The 21,505-nt window shown below is 38.0% G+C and overlaps 1 protein-coding gene across 1 annotated transcript in view; it reads right to left on the bottom strand.

Annotated features, from left to right (window-relative positions):
• Nucleotides 1-5,445: 5,445 nt before the first annotated feature.
• STK39 (serine/threonine kinase 39) overlaps nucleotides 5,446-21,505 on the bottom strand; it is a 94,865-nt gene continuing 78,805 nt past the window's right edge. The window contains exons 16-17 of the mRNA XM_054381027.1: nucleotides 9,389-9,453; nucleotides 5,446-5,520 (exon numbers count right to left, since the gene is read on the bottom strand). Coding sequence (XP_054237002.1) covers nucleotides 5,446-5,520; nucleotides 9,389-9,453 — 140 coding nt within the window. The remainder of the gene's footprint in view (nucleotides 5,521-9,388; nucleotides 9,454-21,505) is intronic.

Below are 21,505 nucleotides of genomic sequence, written 5' to 3'. Positions count from 1 at the left end.
TATGTTACCAAAGTAATCTTAAATTTCTTTTACATTTTGAGGTTTTATACCTTGATTGTCCCCAAAGGGAACAAAGCTACAGCATCTGTGGATGCAAAGTAAATACAACAAAACTAGAAAAGCCTTTTGCACAAAGCACATGTAAAGAACTCCAGCACTCCTATCACAAGCATCATCTTCCCTGAATGGATCTGAATTATTACAAGGATTAATTAAAACTAATGTCTATTTCCAGAATAATAAATAGTCCCATATTTGAAATAATAGCTGTTTTTCATAAATTCTTAAAATTTTTACCTATGGGGAAAAAAATAAAAAAGGAGAGGCACACATTTTCCACCTGCTCCAATTCCGTTTCTAATAGCTTTTCCTCTACAATAAACATCCCCACTTGTGTAAGTGACTTTCTACACCCTACTAAGACAATAAACCTTCATGGCCTTTCAAATTCAAATTTGAAAATTAGATGGCAAAATATTCATGTTCTCAGAAGAACAAGATTGCCTCTCTATTGGTTTATGAAGTGAAAATTAAATATTTCTCCTACTTGCCATGTATTCATGTTTCTGTAATTGCTCATTGATCCACCATTTCCCATATTCTGAACATTGTTAGAAGTGGACAGCTTCAAAACTACTACATCTCAGACTACAATGACAATACAGCTTGGTAAGCATCAATTGGTCATAAAACAGCTATAAAAATCACTGTAACGTTACTCTTAGTGAGGGAAAAGAGTAACTAAAATGTCACAATTCTCAATATTTCATCGGACTGTTGTGCAATAGAATACAATTAAACTAGACTTTGCTGGAGTTTTCCTGGTTTGAGTAAATTCAGCTGCACCATCAGCTCATTAACAAAGCACATGCACAAGGAACTAGAAGATCCAGGCTCCTGCTGCTTTTCCAACTTCTCATTTTAAAGTAATTAGCATTCTTAGTGCATGCACAAGTAGCAGAAAACCCCACAGCAATTATATCACAATTGATTCAGAGAAAAAAAATATACCAACTGCTATTCATTATCAATAAGGTCTCATTTTTTTTGCTGCTTCGAAAAAAAAAAACAAAACAGAGGGCACCCTCTGCTCCTTACTAAACAAAAATCAGCACTTCCAATGCACTTAATTAGCAGTGTTTCAGATCTGTGTCAGATTCATTATCAGAGCTAATTGATTTCAGGCACAGGCCAATCTCAGCATCATTATGCAGAGGTAGGTGGTGAAAAGGAAAACAAATGCCTGATTAGGAAAAGTCTGAGGGGGAGGCACACCCCTTACAAGCTGCACACAGTGGTCCCTCTCAGAGAAATAAGTGTTTAAAGACATTTTCAAGTGATGCCCCACAATTGAACTTTATGACTTAAATTGGAGATTTTAAATTACACCTGTAAAAAGGTACACATTCAACCTTATCTCAGGAGTCAATGTAGGGGAGAGAAAATTCAGTGATGTTTTCTGGCTTATTTCCCTGCTTCCACATCCACACACAAAGCAGAAGTGTGCTTTAGGGCAAGGGAGCTCTATAAGGGAAACTGTAGTGGCACACAGGATAGTATTTCTAGAAAGCAAAAGTGTTACCACAACTGGCTAGCTGCATTGCAGTTTGAATGCAACTCTCTATGTGCCAGTGGGAATATCTGAGGTCAGCACTTAGCAGAGCAGAGAGACATGCATTCCCTGTTCTCTTGGCAAGAAAAGTGTGTTGCGAAAGTGGGAGGCAGCTTTCCTGGCCCAAAGCCCATGGTGGAGTCCCAGGAGGTGAAAGCCTGGAAACGTCCCTTCTGTCCCACTCCTTCACACGTCCACAAACCAGTTTTCTCCAAATCTGTGTTTGTGCTGAGCTAAATTCTCTGTTGTGGTGGGCTGAAATTCCCCCCCAACATTAATTTCACTAGACTAGCTCAGTTATATCCATCCTTTGTAACATTTTGAAATCAACAAATACAGAATCAAACTGACTTCCATCTCAGTCCACAGCACACAGCTACTTCCAGCACACCACAGCAGAGCACACTGGTAGGGCTGGCTTCATGGACATCGATATTCATCAGCCCACAGAGCATGCAAGTGCCCAGCTGCAAGCACTGGCACATAATCATCTCTACAGATGATTGTATTTTTAGAGCTATTTAATTAAGCCCTCTTTTCCTGGCCTCAGAAAGAGCTATGTGGTAGCTCACCTGTTCCAGCTTCACCTCCTTAATGAGAAACTTTTTCCTCCAAGCACAGCTGGGTAACTCCAGCCAGCAAAAGGACAAAGATACCTTTCTAACACAAGCACCACAACTGCTTTGGGGCGAGTCATATCATACATATGGGAACTGTACCCATCTCCTAAATGCTTTTCATGTAAACATGAATAAATGAGTAGTTACTGTTGTTCTCTTTTTCCTTCTTATTCAAAAGAAGGTGTAAATATAGTATGCAGACAGCAAATTCCTACATGGTACCTACTTCTACTCTATCATCGCTTGCACGCTACTTTCTACTGCAACATACTGTATATTTTTACCTTCTTTATCCCCCCCCCATCTGTATATAGCTGCAAGAATAAACTGCTTATGTGCTTCATTTTAACAGACACCAAAGCTTTACCTTTCCCTTCAGGTCATTGTCCTTGTGACCTCGTTTTGTAGAAAAATAAATGTAAAGAAACCAGCATTGCTGCAATAAGTAACACTGCTGCATGAATTTACTGTCTCACTGAACCAAAGCAGCTCAGTGAGGCACTGGCATGTTTCTGCCCCTGACTGCAAGCGAGCAACAACTGTTACAGCTTTATCTTGGTACAATACTGCTGACTGCATCAATTACAGGATCACATTTTTCTTTATTTAGATACCTCCTCTGCAGCCCCAACCATTACAGCAGTTGCTACTTATACCCCAGCACCTTTTCCCCAGCCTTCAGGAAGGCATATAGCAAGTAGAACACTATTTTAATCCAATTATTTATTCCCACTTCCTTTATAGACCCATGAAAACAACCAGTTTCCCTGAACATTCATTTCCTTGCCTGAAAAAAGAAAAATAAACAGCTAAATGCTTTGCAGGTACATTGGTCAATGCTGGTGAAACATTTTGAGATGCATATATTATATCTTATTATGTAAGTCAATGTAACAGCAATGCTTTGAACTTAACTCCTTTGGGTTCTGCTCAAGTGACCACTCCATCACAATGTGGCAAGTTATCAACTGGTAGTTGCACATTTAAGACACCTTTTAATTTACTCATACTCCAACACAAAGGTTATTAATGAATAAGCAGTTATCAAATTGTAGCCAACACAGTACCCTCTATTTTGACCCATCACAGCAGAGGCTCTCCAGAGATAGACTGGCACATTCCCAGAGGCACTGCCTTTACCACAGAGCCACCGATAGCTGCCACAAGTCCCCTGCCCAGCTCCTTCTCTGGATGGTCCTGAGGAGCCCAGAGCAAAATCTGCACAAGCTGACTCAGGCAAAGCATTAACCAAAGAAAGGCAAGAGATAATCACTTACCAAGTGCTGAGGTTCCACTGACACAGAAGATTTCAAGCAGATTATCAATAATGGCACACCCATTGACAGAGACCCCCAAACCAAGGCAAGACACAGCATTTTTGCTCCCTGCTTCCAGCTGGCCCCAAACCAGACCTTGAATCAGGCACTGCCACAACACACAACTGCTACCCTTCTCAGAGCCCAGCCTCCCCACACTAACGAACCTGAGAGCACTAAACACCTGAGGAGGGCCTGAGCTGCTCCAATGAGCCTCAGCTGTGGCCACCAGCACTGCACCTGGATCCCTCCCATATTCTTCCCCACACAAACCAGCATCCCACAGGCATATAGCTTCTGCTTGAACAACCAAATGATTTCTTGAAGTACAAGCACATCAGGAGTCTTAAAAATGGCTTCTGCAAACCACTGGAAAGCAAGCAGTCAACAGCAACCATCTCCCATAAGCGAACAAGCAGTGTTTTCTCCCCTTCTTCCCTAGGTGTTGCCCTTAAACTCATTAAGGCCAGCAGCTATTTATAACAGCATCCTGCCACACAGCCATCAAAACGCACGCAGAGCATGGAAATTCAAAATACAAATCCATTTGTGCAATACACTTTTATTTTATTTTTTTTAACCTTTGCAGTCATCTTGGAGTAATCATCATGTAAACAGTAGGATGGGATGGGATTACATTGTGTCTTATGCAAATGGCTCTAGGACACCTCAACAATTATGACAAGGCATTATAAATAATTTTTCTTAATAATATATAGTTGCCATTTTCAGTATATTAAAGAGCTGCCGCTTATCTAGGATTAGCTAGGAAGTAGCTTGAATTGTAACCTCCAAGAAACACATCTCCAGATTTGAAAGTCTAGCTCCATAACATCTGTCACAGGTTAACAGAAGACTACTTAGGTCAGAAGTGTTTTCTTTGTAACAGAGTTTTACTTGATCATTGCACAAAGCCCTATTATTTTCATTTCACCTTGGTATTTTGCAGAACTTCAAGTAAAGCTTCAGTTCCATTGTTCAAGTTTTTATCACCTGTATGAAACCAGTTTCCACCATTAAGGACACGTCAGATCAGAGATGGACACAGTAAGCAGTCTACCTTAAAGACAACAGTTTGAAGTAGTCCTAGCTTGTAGACTCTGCAATGAAGCATAGTCAAAATACTCTTACACCTTTGCTACTGTATGTCCCCTCCTTGCTATTGTACAATATGTATGGAACTTCTAGAAAATGGAGATTATTTAAGGAGCCTCAGGCACATTCTTAAAACATTAATGTCTGCAAGGCACCTCTCACTCCCTAGACAATCAGTTTGTGGACTGGTTTTCAGATATACAACCAACAAAAGCTTGCTAATGCATAACCAAAAAACCCCTAGAAGTTACCAAATACTTCAAAGATATTCCTGAAACTTTATTTTAAATAATGGGAGATTAACTGCAAATAGCACATAATCAAGTCAAATAATTTCCTTATTACTAGGATGTGTAATGCATAAATATATGAAAAATAAAATTCACAGTCAGTTTTAAAACTAGAATTCAAGTTTGGCTAATAATTCTTAATTCTTATGTTAATTTCTAAATAGAACAGAGGCAGTATTATCAGCCACAAGTACACTTAAAATAGTATCACTCAAAGTTTATGAAAGAAGTAAGCTTGATAGAAAATTCCTTTTGTAACCAATAAATATAGCCACCTGAGTGCGTTTCCACAGGCTTTTTTACTTAGGGGAAATTCCAATCAACTGCTAAAAGACATTCAGTAGCATTTTGAGCATTAGTAGCAGCGGTGTAGTTGTGGGCTTTGCTTGTTCTGACTTTGTGAATTGCTAGAGAATGAAGCAGAACTCAGTGTGTGTTGCATTAAATTTCCTTTGCATCTAAGCTGGCCTCTTCACAATCTCATAATTCGGCTTGAGGTCAAGGGACAGACATCAGCTGACACTTAACTGAGCAAACCCAATCAGTTTCACTTCATCAGGAATCTCAGTGCCATCACAGCCAGAGGCCTGCAAGTACAAACAGAAACGTTTAGTAAATCATGCTACAAAGGAGATTTTTGACAGCCAGGCTATAAATTTTGTCCGTATCACCTGGTGAGCAAACAGCTTACTTGAAGAAAACTTTTCAGACTGCTGGTCCACCCTCTCTCAGTGTCAGCCAACTGCAGCCTTAATTTTAACACACTCTCTTCATCACTATTAAAAATTATGAACAAAATACTGAGAAATTAACAATTAAAGACCCAAATTCTTTAATCCAAACTTTCTGGACTGAAGTCAAATCTGCTTTTCGTCAGGAAAGAGCAAATAATTCACATTTATAGAATCTGCCTTCTATTGTTGTGCTGGAGATGCCTAATGTCTCACCAGTCCAGGTATCAAGTGTGTTTGGACTATGAAAAGCAAATACTAATATTTGCAAAAGGACAGCTGCTTTCTGACAGTACAATCTAGTACTTAAAACTATATAATTGAGATTCTTTAGTAAAATCTGTACCAGCACAAACTGGCTCAAGTAATCAGTTTGCTTTTCACAAATAATGGTAAGAATACAAAACCACCTTGCTCAGGATTGAGTTGTTACTTGAGTTTTGATTTTAAAAGTTTACACTCACTATAGGCAAAATATTTTTACATTTTTCCTTTTAAATACAAAATTTCCTTCTGTAGGACAGAAGTGACTACATTTTAAACAAAGGGGTTTACACATTCACCTGTGTGGTAGATAAATGAAAATAATAAAACAATTGGATGAATATTGTGTAAAGGTAAATTACTTATGACATATGCCTTCAGACTCTTTGGTATATCCCCAGAACAAAAAGTCAGAACAGTTGGTTCACCCTATAAAAATGCCCTTGATCCTTTTATGCATTAGTAGCAATTGAACACTTTAGTAAAACTGATCTGTGTTTATGCAGTATTAGGAAAAGAGCCCTCAGACTGCACAGAAGCTACTCTGACTGACATTATCCATTGAGTTTTCGTGACTGCTACTCATTCAAATTTACTTTGATTAGACACAGAAAACAGAAGTTCTCCCTCCAGAGAGTATTTTACAGGTCTTACTCTACTGAAGCAGCAAGTGAAAAGATCACTGTAATTTCTTAAGGTATCTCAAAATTTACTAAATACATTGAATTTGAACTTTGGATTTTAAATCCTTGTGTTCTCTGGCTAGCTATCAATCTCCTCAAAGCCATGCCAAGTAACATACCAAGATGCAAACAGATTTTTAAACGCCTTCTTTATCAATATATACTAACATTTATTGCCCCTGGAATCTATTAGCTTATATTTTTTGCTTAGCATAAGTACAACTACTATACACAAATAGCAGCTTGAAAGAAAAGCTCTTAGTATTTGCAGTTTGCTGTTTAGTGACAGGATGCATTCTTTCATTAACTTTTCCTCCCTTTTTCCTATGAAAAATCCTTACATAAAAGGCAAATTATGCTACATGATAATTTTGTGCACTCTTGAGTATTGCTAAGGTTACTTATGTACAAAAGCAGCCTCCTTCCCAAAGTATAGATAGCTGGATCCTGCAAGGAAGTAATCACTCTGTGTTAGCCAAGGCAACTAAGGGAGTTTTAATACTACATATGTTCTGTAGAATGACATTGTAAGATAAAAGATGTGCTGTTAAAAACCTATGCAAGAGGAAGATCCAGCCTATAAAGAGAGATTCCTCCTGGCACATTTCTTTAGAGTCTTTCTTTACCATCTCAGTAAAGACAAAACCTGCTAAGATAAGGGTTTTTTGTTTGGTTTGGTTTGGCTTTTTATCTCCAAAGATGAAGGGGCTTGCTCTTTGAATTGGAACATTATATACCAGCAAAACACCAGCAAAAGCAATCTGCAAGGAGTGAGACGCTAATCAGATTCCTTGTCCACAAATCATAGTAACTACTCCTAAAGAGCATTTTTCAATTGAATTCTCTGAATGGATACAGGATTGGTTACCTTTAGACTATGAATCTATCCAAAATATTTACTGACAAAATGTATTTAATCAAGTTGTATACAAGTGCTCTCAAATTCAGTGAGACCTTGCAAAGAGGTAACAAAGACTTGGTGGGGCATACAAACAAATGAGAGAGTTCTCCTAGGCAAAAACTCATTTAGCAACTCCACTACACACTGTAGAAACAGGCAAAAATGGAATATATATTAAATTAATTCAAGGGTAAGAATAAATTAGGAGACTTGTTGTGGTTATGTTCTTTTCCCAGAAAGCAGGGAATTAATGCAGGAAACCTAGGTTAAAAATTAACCTCAGAAATTGTTACCTAGCCAGTGGAACTTACCTTGAGAAGGTACAAAGACAGATTTTGGATTGTCTATTAATTGTGATTACGATAAGGAATAAAATTATAACAGCACTCACTGGAATCTGAAATACCCATGTGACATTGACTGCACCCCAACAATAAATCCAAGTGAGTGACAGAAATACCTCTATCTAAATTTTCAAGTAGCTTTGTTTCCAACATATATAAACATTAACTGGACACTATGAGGATATTACATTTTGGAATCTCAAGCCTCTATTTTAAGTGTGTGGCCTAGAAATCCAGACTTCTACAGAGCCTCTGGAGTATCTATGTATTTAAACACTCTTGGTGTGGTGCCATTGACTATACAATAAATCTAAGTCAGATGTGTAGACAGCAGAGCACAGATCAGCTGCAGAAAGAGAAGCATCAGCTTTTAAACTATATTTTGATAGTAAGTGCCATGGAAACAAAACCCCACCCCAAACACCCTTTTCAAAAGAACTGTGTGAGTTCTGGTTATTTTACTGGACTATAGAGGAAAAATGAGTCCAAATAATTTGTTCAGTTAAAATTACTCAAAGCTACACTATAAAATATAGTTTTGAGTAGTTTCAAATATACATGGGAAGAACAAACCTCAATGAACACCTTATCATCAACTACGTTACCTGCCCTCTAAAAATGTCTCTACACAGCCCATCTGATGCAGCTTCTTTTATAAACAAAGCTGTGGTTCTGGAGACCTGCTTATCTAAAACATATTCAGTCGAGTCTTTCATCATAGCTGAGTTACTCAGCAAGAGGTGCTAAAAGCTAAATGGTAAGAGTTTGGTATTTATGTAGCTAACCATTCAATAGCTTTAGATGTGTAAAATTTTCAATTTAATTTTAGCAAGAAATAAAACCCAAATGCAACACCCAAATTCTGAATTAAGTTTTGTAATGTAAATGTATTGATATTAAATTAGATCTATCATGATAGTATCAAAATCAACTAAAATTAGGACCCATGGCCCAGGGCATAAAATGAAGCACAGAAAACAGTCCCAGACCCAAAACCAGGGATAGAAAAAGGTGAGGAGGGTGAAACAGTAATGAAATACAGTGGGAGTAAGATCATCTTGCAAGAATGGATGGTTATTTGGAGAGGGCAACCTGCATGCAAGAAGAAAGGTGGCAAATGTTGGAATAAATGTGATTGGAATAAAATGTCCATTAGCAGAGAACACTTCGGTCAGGGCAGATCTGTGGGATTTGGGGGTGAAAAGGAGTTAACCTAATTACAGTTTTCATTGCTTGTTTCTGCAATTTTCCCCAGACTTTTCTCTCTGTAGTTTCTCATATAAACCTCAGACTTCCTCAGAACACATGTGAATGAGCCTCCTTTCTCCTGCACAGTTAAAGAGCTGTATGACTGTACATATCCCTAATGACCTGTCAAAACGGGTTAGATTATTTTCTCCTACACATGGCAATCTCAATCATCTTATCTCTCCAAGTATTTATTGAGCAAAAGAGCTGTAAATGAGATAAGATCCAGACTCTATGTGAATACTGTGATAATTAGCTTTTCTTCCCTTCATGCTTTTACTTACCAATTTAAAAGTCAATGTTTTCAAGGCCTTTGGATCATCTACTATCTTCTGTAAGTTAGCAGCAACTGTAAAATAAAGCATGAAAACCAATTATTTACAGGAAATTGTATTCAACGTGACATCAAGCCTCATGCTGAATCTCTTACCGAGCTCTACACACATACATGTCTGTAAATTACCACTTGAATCATTTAGTCACTCTCTAGCTGTCATTTGAAAATCAGAGGGCAGTTGGGTCACCATAGAATCATAGAATTGTTAGGGTTGGAAGGGACCTCAAGGATCATCCAGTTCCAACGCCCCTGCCATGGGCAGGGACACCTCACACTAGATCAGGTTGCTCAGAGCCACATCCAGCCTGGCCTCAAAAACCTCCAGGGATGGGGCTTCTACCACCTCCCTGGGCAACCTGTTCCAGTGTCTCACCACCCTCATAGTGAAGAACTTCTTCCTAACATCCAATCTGAATCTACCCATTTCTATTTTTGCTCCATTCCCCCTACCACTACCTGACGCACTAAAAATTCCCTCCCCAGCTTTCTAGTAGGCCCTCTTAAGATACTGGAAGGCCACAGTAAGTTCTCCTCAGAGCCTTCTCTTCTCCAGACTGAACAGTCCCAACCTTCTCAAGTCTGTCCTCATAGAAGAGGTGCTCCAGACCTCTGATCCTCCTTGTGGTCCTTCTCTGGACATGTTCCAGCACATCCTTATCTTTCTTGTAATAGGGGCTCCAGAACTGGATGCAATACTCCAGGTGGGGTCTCACCAGAGCAGAGCAGAGGGGGAGAATCACCTCCCTTGACCTGCTGACTAAGCTTCTCTTGATGCAGCCCAGGATGTGATTGGCTTTGTGGGCTGCAAATGCACACTGGTGGCTCATGTTGAGGTTCTCATCCATCAGCATCCCCAAGACCTTTTCTTCAGGGCTGCTCTCAAGCCAGTTCCTGCCCAGCCTATACTGGTGCTTGGGATTGCCCCTACCCAGATGCAGGACCTTGCACCTGGTTATGTTGAACCTCATGAGGCTGGCTTGGGCCCAGCTCTCCAGCCTGTCAAGGTCCCTGTCTCCTCTCTTTTGCATTCACTAGTACCTTGTGACTCTGAACTGAACCAAATGACAAAAAATCAAAACAAAACCAAACCCAAAGAAGCTACTAATTTTCAGCTTAATCTATTCCACACACAAGTAGCAATTACTCAAATCCAAGTGCAAGGTAAACGGGAGAATCCCACAACCAAGGATAAGCTGATGACTGTCATGACTTAAATCCTTTTTGCACTATAGCCAGGGCCCCCATCAGCACAAAGTTCTAGGATAAGGCTGAGGTCACTGTCCTCTCAAACTTCTGTTCCTTTTTTGGGCTCCTAGTGACATGCTACAGCTCACTACTGTGATGGTTTAAAATTGTCTTTTTAATTTTTCTTCACAAAGTTAGAGCAGAGAAGCAAACGAATGTAAATAAGTCACTATTGCATGCAAGAAAGCTTCCAGACTGAGCTAGCCTGGTTATTGTTGGTGGGAAGGATTTTCAGCTCTCACACTGTTACAATTACCAAAAGAAAATGATCAAAAGTAAGCATGGTACAAAAGGAACTGATCTTCAAACTATGCTCTTAGTAAACATAACTGAGATTTGTCATGTAACAGCAATAAGCAGATCTACAGAGACTAAGACTTCAGAGAAAGAAGCTGTATGCCACAACAAAAGTAGGAAGGGAATAATTTACTCCTTCAAAACAGAGGCAAAGGTAGGGAAATGATAAACCCTATTTCTGTCAAAACACCCAAGTCACACATTGGTCTGTTTTTTAGAACACGGCTACCACTGATCTTGACCAAAAACCTGTCAGCTTTCAGCTGTCTATGTTTCTGAGCTAATGCAGACCAAACTGTTGAGAGCTTTTGTTCAAGACTGACTCATGAGCACAAGATGCCAACAGGACATCAGCATCAGATAAAGACTCTATGCTTGGCAGAGCTGTTCAGACAAGATTTAAAAATAGAAAATAAACTGGTATTAAGTATCAGACATTCCCTACACTGAGTAGGTAAGTACCATAAAGCAGAGATACAAGAAACTATCTCCATAAACAGTACTTTCCACAGTCTTCATAAAGTGGAGGATATATAGCAAACATTCACATGTTGAATGTCCTACTGCTACGAGCTCAGGTTCCTGCTTCCTCCATCTTATAATACCACGATGATAAAATTTTCACTCCTACTGTGCCTGATTATCTCTGATTCACTGTGCAGTAACACAAATTGGCCTCTCAGGAAGAAGTATGGCATTTGGTGAGGAAATTTTGAGAAGTAAACAATTAGGCCAATCTACCACTGCTAAATGGAAGTTAAATTTTTTGGGGTCTCATATTCTCTATACCACTGAAATGGCACCCAGGATAGCTGATAAATCTATTTTTTAATTTGACTGAGGATGAAAGGGTGTTTGAGCTAAAAACAAGCCTTAAAAGCAAGCACAGGGTACGTTTTGAAGAGAACCCTTTTTGGAAAGAAATAAATTAACCTTCACGGTTAAATGAATTCAACTGCAGGCACTGTAATAGAAAGTCCTTCTCTTTTTAAAGCCTCACTATTCACAATATCCTTTATTCCACTCATTACAAACAGTTTTTATTTTAATTACACAATTCACTTCCACAATCAACACATTATTGCAACACCTCCTACTGGCTACAATACATACAAACACAGATAATGCTTGTCATTGTAATTAATACTTAAACCCTCACATGTAGGCAAAAAGGAGTGTTCAGCCTTGTACCTCCTAAAGCCAGGATGGAAAGAATAGCTTCAATTTTTTATGTCTATCTGTAGGATAGAAAATCTATAAAATAGGATAATGCATTCAGGAGCAGCTCTGGCTTACCCAAATCCCTGTAAAAAAATGTATTTAGAAAGAGGGGAGGGGAGAAAGAGGGGAGGGGAGAAAGAGGGGAGGGGAGAAAGAGGGGAGGGGAGAAAGAGGGGAGGGGAGAAAGAGGGGAGGAGTGGGAGAGGGGAGGAGTGGGAGAGGGGAGGAGTGGGAGAGGAGAAAAGGCCACAGCTACAGTTAGCAGGGTTCACTGAAGTGGAGGTACAGTGCTACAGATTAAGGATTGGGTCCTAAATCCAAAGATTTCTAACTTTATGTTACAAAAAGATGTGCTTCAGATGTGCACTGTATTTCAGTGAGGGGCAGATTTTAATTTAATTCTGATTAATTAAAGCTGTACAACAACTAAGGCAAGTCAGCATGCTGCTTGGCTATTTCACCTGAATGCAAATACCTCCAGCTGCCCTCAATCAAAGTTATTGGCAAAGTTGTTATTATCATTGCACTTGCAAACAGCAATCCATTGTCAGCAAGTGTTTTAATGAACTATCATATGGTGGAAAGCAGCCACTAAGGACTTCACAAGTAGTATCACAGTTTTAAAAACCCCTAACTTTCCTGTGGATTCTTTACCAGGGAACAAATTAAAAATTTCAAAGCAATAGCAAAATATAAACTAGCAATATAGTAAAGAGTAGATCCTAATGACTTCTTTCTGTTACGTACTTAATTAACAACAAGGAGTGACATTTTAGATGGATCACATTCTTCAACAAAACTGGTTTTTCAAACAGCGGTGCTCATTAAAAGGCTAGAGGGACACAGTTTTATTTGTTCACTGTCATTACCTTCAATATGAACACAAGCCAAAACTTTAGAGAAACATCTGAAGCCAGAATATAAAATATGCTTTATTTTTGTTTCTCTAACAGACCATAAATAGAGAGGGGTATGTTTAATCAAACATAAGATTAGGAGGATTTAAGGGAGTAATGCCAGATGTTTTCAGGCTATGCTTCAAAAAGAGAAAGCAGAAGTACAAAGAGTTCATAATATTAGAATACAAATTTACATTAAAGACAGTCACAACTGCAGTGTCCTGCACAAAGACCTTTTCAATTTCAGTTGTATGCATTCAGCATTTTTCAAGTAAAACTCACACTTCATCTATGACTTTCGGTACTCTGTGTTCTACATTTTCTGGTTGCTACAGAATGGCCATAAAAATGATTTTGCCAAAATAATCTCATTAATCCCATTCAGTCAAGCCACTATGGATGTAAGTACCTCCAAAAGCCTACTCTTTCTGAAATATCTGAAAGCATATGTAATTAACTAAGAATCAAATATGTGCACAAAATTACCCAGCAAAACCACACAGCCCTGTTGTATCTTTTCCATTTTTACTTTTGTTTTGCTAGATTCTGTCCCTGTTTAGAATGCAAGGCCAACAATTAGAGTCAACTGTCTGAATTTGGGTACCTAAGTCTGCATTTGAGTAAACTACTTAAAATACAGTTTGTTTTTAGAGATTAGACAACCTCTAAATTCCTTTTCACCTCACTGCAAGCCAAAGGTTCTAGGATCTCAATGAGTACACAGCACTGGGCGTGTGTCTCTGCATCTAAACACCTTGAAGATCTGCACTCTGCTAGTACCTGTAATCTTCTAGTGCCTAATACAGTCATCCAGGCCAAAAAACAGTAATCCAAGAACTGCAGGTGTTTAGGTAACTTTCTTTAGAAATAGAGATTGCAGCACAGGCAGCAAAAGCCATCCAAGCAGTTCAAAGTCCCTCCTTCTAATTATTTTTCCAGAGAGTTTAGGAATCCCATCTTAACCACATAAAAACATCCTCACAAGAACGTACCTTACAGTGGAATTGTCATCCTACCTTAAATGCAATTAAACAAAGACACCAGTTGCATTTATTGTAACTGACTTCCCACTCTTAAGAACACACTTCTAAAAGTCTAGGACTACTGCTAAACCTATGCAGTTTGGACCACTAAGTAGGAAAGTCACCTCGAAGACAAAGAAATTAATGCCAGGCATACACTTACAACAGTAAACAATGTTCTCACATACAAGCAGTTGCTGCTACTGTTCAGCCCTATTCAGAACTACTGACCATGTCAGGGAAGAAAGAAAAAAAACTTGGAAGTGGAACTTCTATTAAACTTTACTGATGAACATATCCCCTAGCTACTAAATTTATGCTCTTTTCATCAAGGAACACAATTTAATAGGTTGAGACTCACTAATCCTCCTAGCACAGTTCACATACAAATTATTAATTTCTCTAAAATACAAAAAATGAACCTAAAGTTTCTAAATGCAGATGAACCCAACTACATCTGCAAATGCAAGGGATGAAAATAACAATCTTGCTCTCATCACCTCTCCCTTCCTGACCCTCCCAACAATTCTTCTATGGGAAGTCAGTGAACAAAGTCAATTTAGCAGCATAATGCTCTTCCTCAACTGAAAAGAAGTTTCACATTATGAGTTTCTAGAGAGGTAGGAACAGTTCTCTTCAATGATACTTAAATTATTTGGAAAAGTAGAGAGTGTTGTAAAATATGCCTCTGAATTCTACTTTAATCCTCATCTCTAAGTTCCTATTGACAAAGCCATTTTTCTCTGAAGTACTCTTGAAGTCATGCCTTGGATGTTGTATTTCTGGAAGTCACTGTAGATCAGTCTGCCTGCAAGTACCACTAATTGACAATTTCAAATCCTGTTGAGAACTCACAAGGCCTGGATATATTAGACTCAATTTTACTTTGCAGGATTTTCTCAAGATGTTTTGGCCACACTCCTGTAAAAGTCAGAAGAAGAAATGTGAACAAGTCAACTGCAGGAAAGATTAAATGGTGATGGACTAACCTCTGTCAGTACTAAGCTCAGGTAAATATATTTCAAATCATGCCTTGGAGCAAAAGCCCTCTTAAAACATTAGCAGCAGTTAGCACAATAGGGTTTTTGTTGTTCACAACAATAAATGAAATGCCATTCTGCTTTCTTCAGAAGGCTTCTGAAGGACATGTAATCAACCTATACACTACAGGTTCTTTTGCAGGTTTTGCTCAGTGACAAATGGTTGTGTTAGTCAAAAGAAGTGTCTGCACTTGCAGAAGATGCAAAAGAACAAACAGTCAAACCCAGCATATAAATATACACAACACAGGCTGCTAATTGCAATTGTAATAAATAAATATAAAACTTCCACATAACTACAATTCTCTAGCATGCATATTTAAGTAGAATATACTACACATTACTCTTTGCTGTATGACAATTTTGGCCAACAACATCAGGACATCAGTTATAATTTTGAAGTAAGTAATCAATATAAGGTGAGGTAACGGAACAAAAAAAAAAAGGCCATCTTCAAGATCACAAGTAAATGTAAGAGACTAACCATGCCCTGTGCTCCTATAATGTGACAGGACTCTGCCTGCTAATTTAAAATTCTTAACATGGCATGAAGCCTAACCCTAATAGCTTCTGAATAGGCAAAATTTCTGGAAAAGTTAAAATTAATGAGTCAGTAAATAAAGCTATATGAAGTACAGTAGAACTATTTCCAGTACAATGCCAACCCGGCCAACTGAGCCAGAGCCATCTGGCATAGACATAGACACAAGCAGAATCCAAAGCTTGAGATGGTACTTCTGGGGTGCTCTCAAAAGAATGATGACTTATCTTCTTTTCCATTTTGAAAAGAATGGATGAGGAACTTCTCACAGTATGCTTAGGTTCAACGATTTGGACAAAGCTATTGCATATCGTAATCCTGAAATTTAGATATGAGGAAAGCATCATTCAGGCACAAAATAGCTGCCACAAAAAACCCTAAAAGATTACATACTTTGAAAAAAATGAAAAATACTTGCAATAAATGAAAAGTTAAATAATTTTTATGTAGTCCAAAGCTCAGTCTGTAAGAAATAGCCACTGTCCATGCTTCATTGATGGTACTGCTGTTAGAGGTCAAAGTCAAAGCTCCACAGATTTATTTGCTCTCCTGCTGATTGTTTCAAACATTCCTTCTTCTCCAACTGTAGGCAATTAGTTTGCCATTTTCATCTCATACATGGTAATCTACATGATTAACTTCCCTGGGAGTCTGCTAATGAAGATCAACACTGTATTCTCTTTTATGAGTCTTAGGAAGCAGGATACCCAAGTAGCAGGGAATACTTTCCAATGGAATTATCCCACCTGAAAATTCAGCTGCTGGCAGGGCTTTCCTCCAAAGAGCCAAATTTATTATAAAAATCATAGAATCATTTAGGTTGGAAAACACCTTTAAGATCATCAAGTCCAACCATTACCTAGCTCTACCAAGTCTGGTGCTAAACCATGTCTCCTAGCACCACATCTATGCATCGTTAAACACCTCCAGTGATGAGGAGCCTATTGCAGTGTTTGAGAACCCGTTCAGTGAAGAAGTTTCTTCTAATATGCAATCTAAATCTTCTCTGGTGCAACTTGCGGCCATTTCCTTTCATCCTATCACTTGTCACTATGGAGAAGAGACCAACATACTCACCTTACTACAACCTCTTTTTAGGTAGTTGTAGAGAGCAAGAAGGTGTCGCTTCAGCCTCCTTTTCTCCAGACCAAACAACCCCAGTTCCCTCAGCTGCTCCTCGTAAGGCCTGTTCTCCAGACCCTTTACAAAGGTGCACACTCTCCAGATGGTTTCACATATTGCAAGAGGTTAATTGAAATACATACATTCATTTATACTTCACAGACTTGCATTTGCAAGTTCAGAACAAAATTAAAAACTAAGTTTTAAAAACTTGCTAGCACTGGATTCTAGTATACTATACAAACAATCAAAGCAATCCGCCTTTAGAGCCTTTGGTAACAACTACTCCAGATCTCTGATTTTCTTATTTGTATCTAATATTATCTAATAGTTCACAAACTGTCTGCATGAAAAATGAAAAGCCTTTTCAAAGAGAGGTCCAAAAGGCCTTTCAAGTGCAGCCATTAGTTCACCCATTCAGAATACTAGCCATAAAATCCCTTTGTTTATGTTGCTTGAGAACTGTAGCAGGGGAGACACTAAAGCATTTTGAGATCTGTGATAGCTACATAACAAGCATTTATTGCCAGAGTACTGCAAGAAGGTAGATATAATTCCTGTAAGGAAGAGATAAAAGAAAATAGAAAGATCAACAGCAAGCCTGGCTTCTTTACTGAGGAAGCTACTGGACCCTGGTAAGGCAGAAACATTAAAAACATTTAGAATACATTATTTATGAAGAGGCTGTCATTAGGAATTTATCAAAGGGAGATTAAGCCTCACAAATTTGTCTGAATTCTCACAGTACACTGCTGAATCATTAGATACAGACAGTGAAAACTGTCTCCATTTGCACATTTGATACTTGAGTATCAAACAGCTTGATCTACAGCTTCAAAAATCAGAAAATACAGCTTAAAGAGGACAGCTGCAGGACAACAGAAGGCCAAAGCAGTTCTCCCTTGAAAAGAAGACTGGGAGACTAAAATAGGTTTCCTACAGCATCCTTATGAACACAACTACAATGTCACAGTGCAATTTGCACAGCTTAAAGTAGTTATTAAAACCACTTGAGCCCTGTGGTTCATATGGTTTCTGAGCCCAAATACTGTAAACCTAGGAATGTATGCTGTTTCATGTGCATATAAAGTACCAGGCATGAGCAAGAAACGTACCAAATAAAAAAAATCATCACTTCCCAAAGAATAGCCCAATGTCCAGCAATAGTAAAGAGACAAGCAATACTTCAAATTATGCACAGAACAGCCATAGTTGCAAGTTGCACTACCCCCAGTGCTGATTTAACTTCAGTATTAATTCATGTGTTCTATACAGAAACCCAAGGGTTAGACTAGTTCATGTCTTCAGACACTTTTAAAGAGATTAATTAGCAGTTTGGCGTCAGGATATCTTGCTCCACAAAAGGAGGAAGGGAATAAAACAGTGGGATCAAAGCTTTAACAACTAACCACTTATGCTGCGCTATTCAAGAGTGGAACAGACAAAAGCACAGAAGAGACATCAGGGATATGTATTCTTCATTGACCTTTATAAGCCCATAAAGCACAGACAAAGACTAGAAAACTGAAGGGTGATAAAGTGATTTCATTTTTCTTTGGGTAGTTGCTGCTGGAAAAATCCCCAACACAACAGAAGCAATGTGTTTTATGAAACAGGAGCACTGCATCAAAATGGAAAATGAATTAAGTTAGTGCTAGATAATTACCTGTTTCCATTTCAGTAATACATTAAACTTCTAAATTCTTAATTATTGAGTATGGATATCTGATTCCAAGGAAATGTTTTACATTCTACAATCTGTGAGAACAAAAAATCAACCAAACAAAAACACACACATACAAAAACCCAAACCCAAACCAACCAACACCACAAAAAACAACACACATACAAAACCCAAAACCAAACCAACCCAAACTGAAATTGTCACACTGTTTTTATTACTTAAAATATTAACATAACTGGAAAATTGTACCTTGTCCCAGAAAGTTATGAAAAAATAAAAGGCTGATAATTTAGATTTTTCCACTCCAGAATGTGTGAAGAACACTTAGGCAAACCACTGCACATTTAAAACAAAGTGTTATAAAAAGGTAAGTAGAACATATATATATTTGGATACTTAAATGCTCATCAGACCCTGGCATTACATATGTCTAATGGGGTAAATTATCTACTCCTCCCTGGAATTCCTGGACAGAGATCTCACAATTTCCCCTCACAATTTCCCCTTAATTTTAAGGAAAGAATTGTGATGATACTGAACATTCTAAACCTCAGTCTAGTCTCAAATTAACATTTAAAACAAAAATTTAGAACTATGCCCAACATTGCTAGCAGGGATATTTAACAAGCCTGATACATGACAGTAAATTGTGCTCATAAATTCTCTATACAAAAGAATGTGTCAGAGTATAAGGTTGAAAAAAAAATATTTGCCAGTAACTGAATATAGAAAGCAAGTACGAGCTTTCAGACAAAGGTTTTGACAACAGTTTGACAGTCATCAAGAAGTTGAAGACAGCTCTAACAAATAACCTTCATCAGGCTGGATTAGAGTTGAAATGTAGGTCTATTCAGCAATAAGGCAGGTTACATTCTGCTGTGCTTATTGTTACTTGGTAATCTCCTCTCCCCATCATATCTTCACAACTCCTGTCCTGAGTTCTGCTATGAATTATAGATATTGTTCTGACAAAACTATTAAGAAGATGAAATAGCAGCCAGGCTACTTCAATACCTTATATCTGAAACTTGAAACAAGGAAAAATATATTTAGAAAAGACTCCCTGGTGTGCAGGAGTTAGGTTATCAAATAGACTGAAGAACCAGTCTGAAGAACCTCAGTAAATCCTTGTTTTGACATACCAACCACTTGCAGAGAAGTGAATGCCAAGGAAACAAATGACAGCAGCTAAATTACTGTTGAAAAGAGGAACATTACTTACATTGTAATTTCTGATTCAAATTCACAGAACTACATTTCAGACCTATGAGGGCAGGGAATACACTCCTAATATTTTACAATCTACTGTATCAGGCAAAAGCCAAACAACAAGCAGATGGATTATTTTCCCCTCATTTACACAGCTGAGAAGGAACTGGTGGACTATATGCTGAAAAAAGGAACTTTGAAGGCAATGGCAAATTCCACTTTTGGGTTTTTTTCATAAAGTAACTAAAAATTATTATTTACTTGATCATGGCTGTAAGACAAGAACTTTTACTATGAAACATGAATATACATATATATGTAGAATGTAATTTGCACACTTGAAAAAGTTTTTACAGCATACATTTATAATTCTGCCACAATCACCATTACAGCAGCAGTGATTATTCACCTCTCATAATAACTTGAGTTTTTTTCACCTTGGATCTCTGTTTCCACCACAGTGAAAATTCAACAAGGTGAGAACTTGCATGAAACCTGCTAGCTTCACACAATATACTTTTTCAAGTGCACCTTTTCATGTGCACTACCTATAGCTAAAATAACTTTGAAGGCACAATTAGATGCAAAGCTTGATTAGCTGTGGGTATACCTGAACCTTCCAGAACTCCCAGCAGTCTAGTCATTCTGAGTCACCCTTCAATGCATTAGCTCTAAATGAGTCAGATGTGTTGAAATATTAAAATCTTTAGCTAGGCCCCGGGGATTTTAGAGACACTCTCCTACCTGTAATGCATGTACATATCTTGCTAAAGAGATAGAGTTATGTGCACACATTGAAGGCACAAGAACTTCTACAAAAAGCCTTAAAATGCAGACAGGTTTTTATTATATCTTTAAGTTTCCTTTCTGGATAATAAATTAAAAAGTAAATACAAAGTATTTAGTCAATCATTTGAAGTCGTTAGTGTCCATAAAGGCATTTTCACATTAGAAAGTTTATGGGCACATTGAGCTTTGGAACACATTAAAACATGATACATTTAACTAAAAATCCAGTTATTTTGCTCAGTTTGAAGCAGAAGAACAGACAGACACAAGAAAAAAACAAAACACATTAACAAATGCCCTCAAAGATTACAAAAATCTGTGCATCTCAAAAAACTGCTGCCTTCAAATGGTAGTGCCTATCCATAGCAACATCCCTGCTCTTTTAAGACATAAATCAATGCAGTATGTTTTCTATTCATATAGTGCTAGCCCTTTTTCTGATTACAGGAAGATGATAAACTGAAATTAGCTGAACAAAAGGCATCACTTCATTCAGTTTCAACGATGATTAATCTCACAAGGCAGCAAAGTAAACTAGCTATAAGCAAATGTATAGCAAACCCAAGGAAAACAAAAGGATATTCACTGTGTAACTCTGTGGCTTTTCTATGAATTGAATTATCAGTGCCACTATAATGGCACTGTTTGTGCCATTTGTAACAACATCAATGTTGTTATAAACAGTGTGCTAACAAACTTTCTCCTCTTCCATTTTAGTATGAAAGTACTTTCAGAATTCCAGGTACGATACTGCAAGACAGTCAGTTGTTTCCATTTCAAATGCTTTAATACTGTGATTAATTAAGAACCATTCATAGTACTTACTGTTTAACATCCCTTGAAATAATGTCATTCTGGATTTTGTCAGATACATGTTCCCTGCATTCGTGGACAAATAACCCATCCACAGCCATTTAATTTTTTAAAAATGTAGATTCCAACTTAAGTCCTGTCCACTCACCACAGTAACTTCACCAAATAAAAAGGCTATCCCA

The sequence above is a fragment of the Indicator indicator genome, chromosome 5, assembly GCF_027791375.1.
Source record: "Indicator indicator isolate 239-I01 chromosome 5, UM_Iind_1.1, whole genome shotgun sequence".
In the NCBI taxonomy this organism is placed as follows: domain Eukaryota; kingdom Metazoa; phylum Chordata; class Aves; order Piciformes; family Indicatoridae; genus Indicator; species Indicator indicator.
Note: the sequence above shows the minus strand (reverse complement) of the source record. Positions and strands in the feature narration are given on the sequence as shown.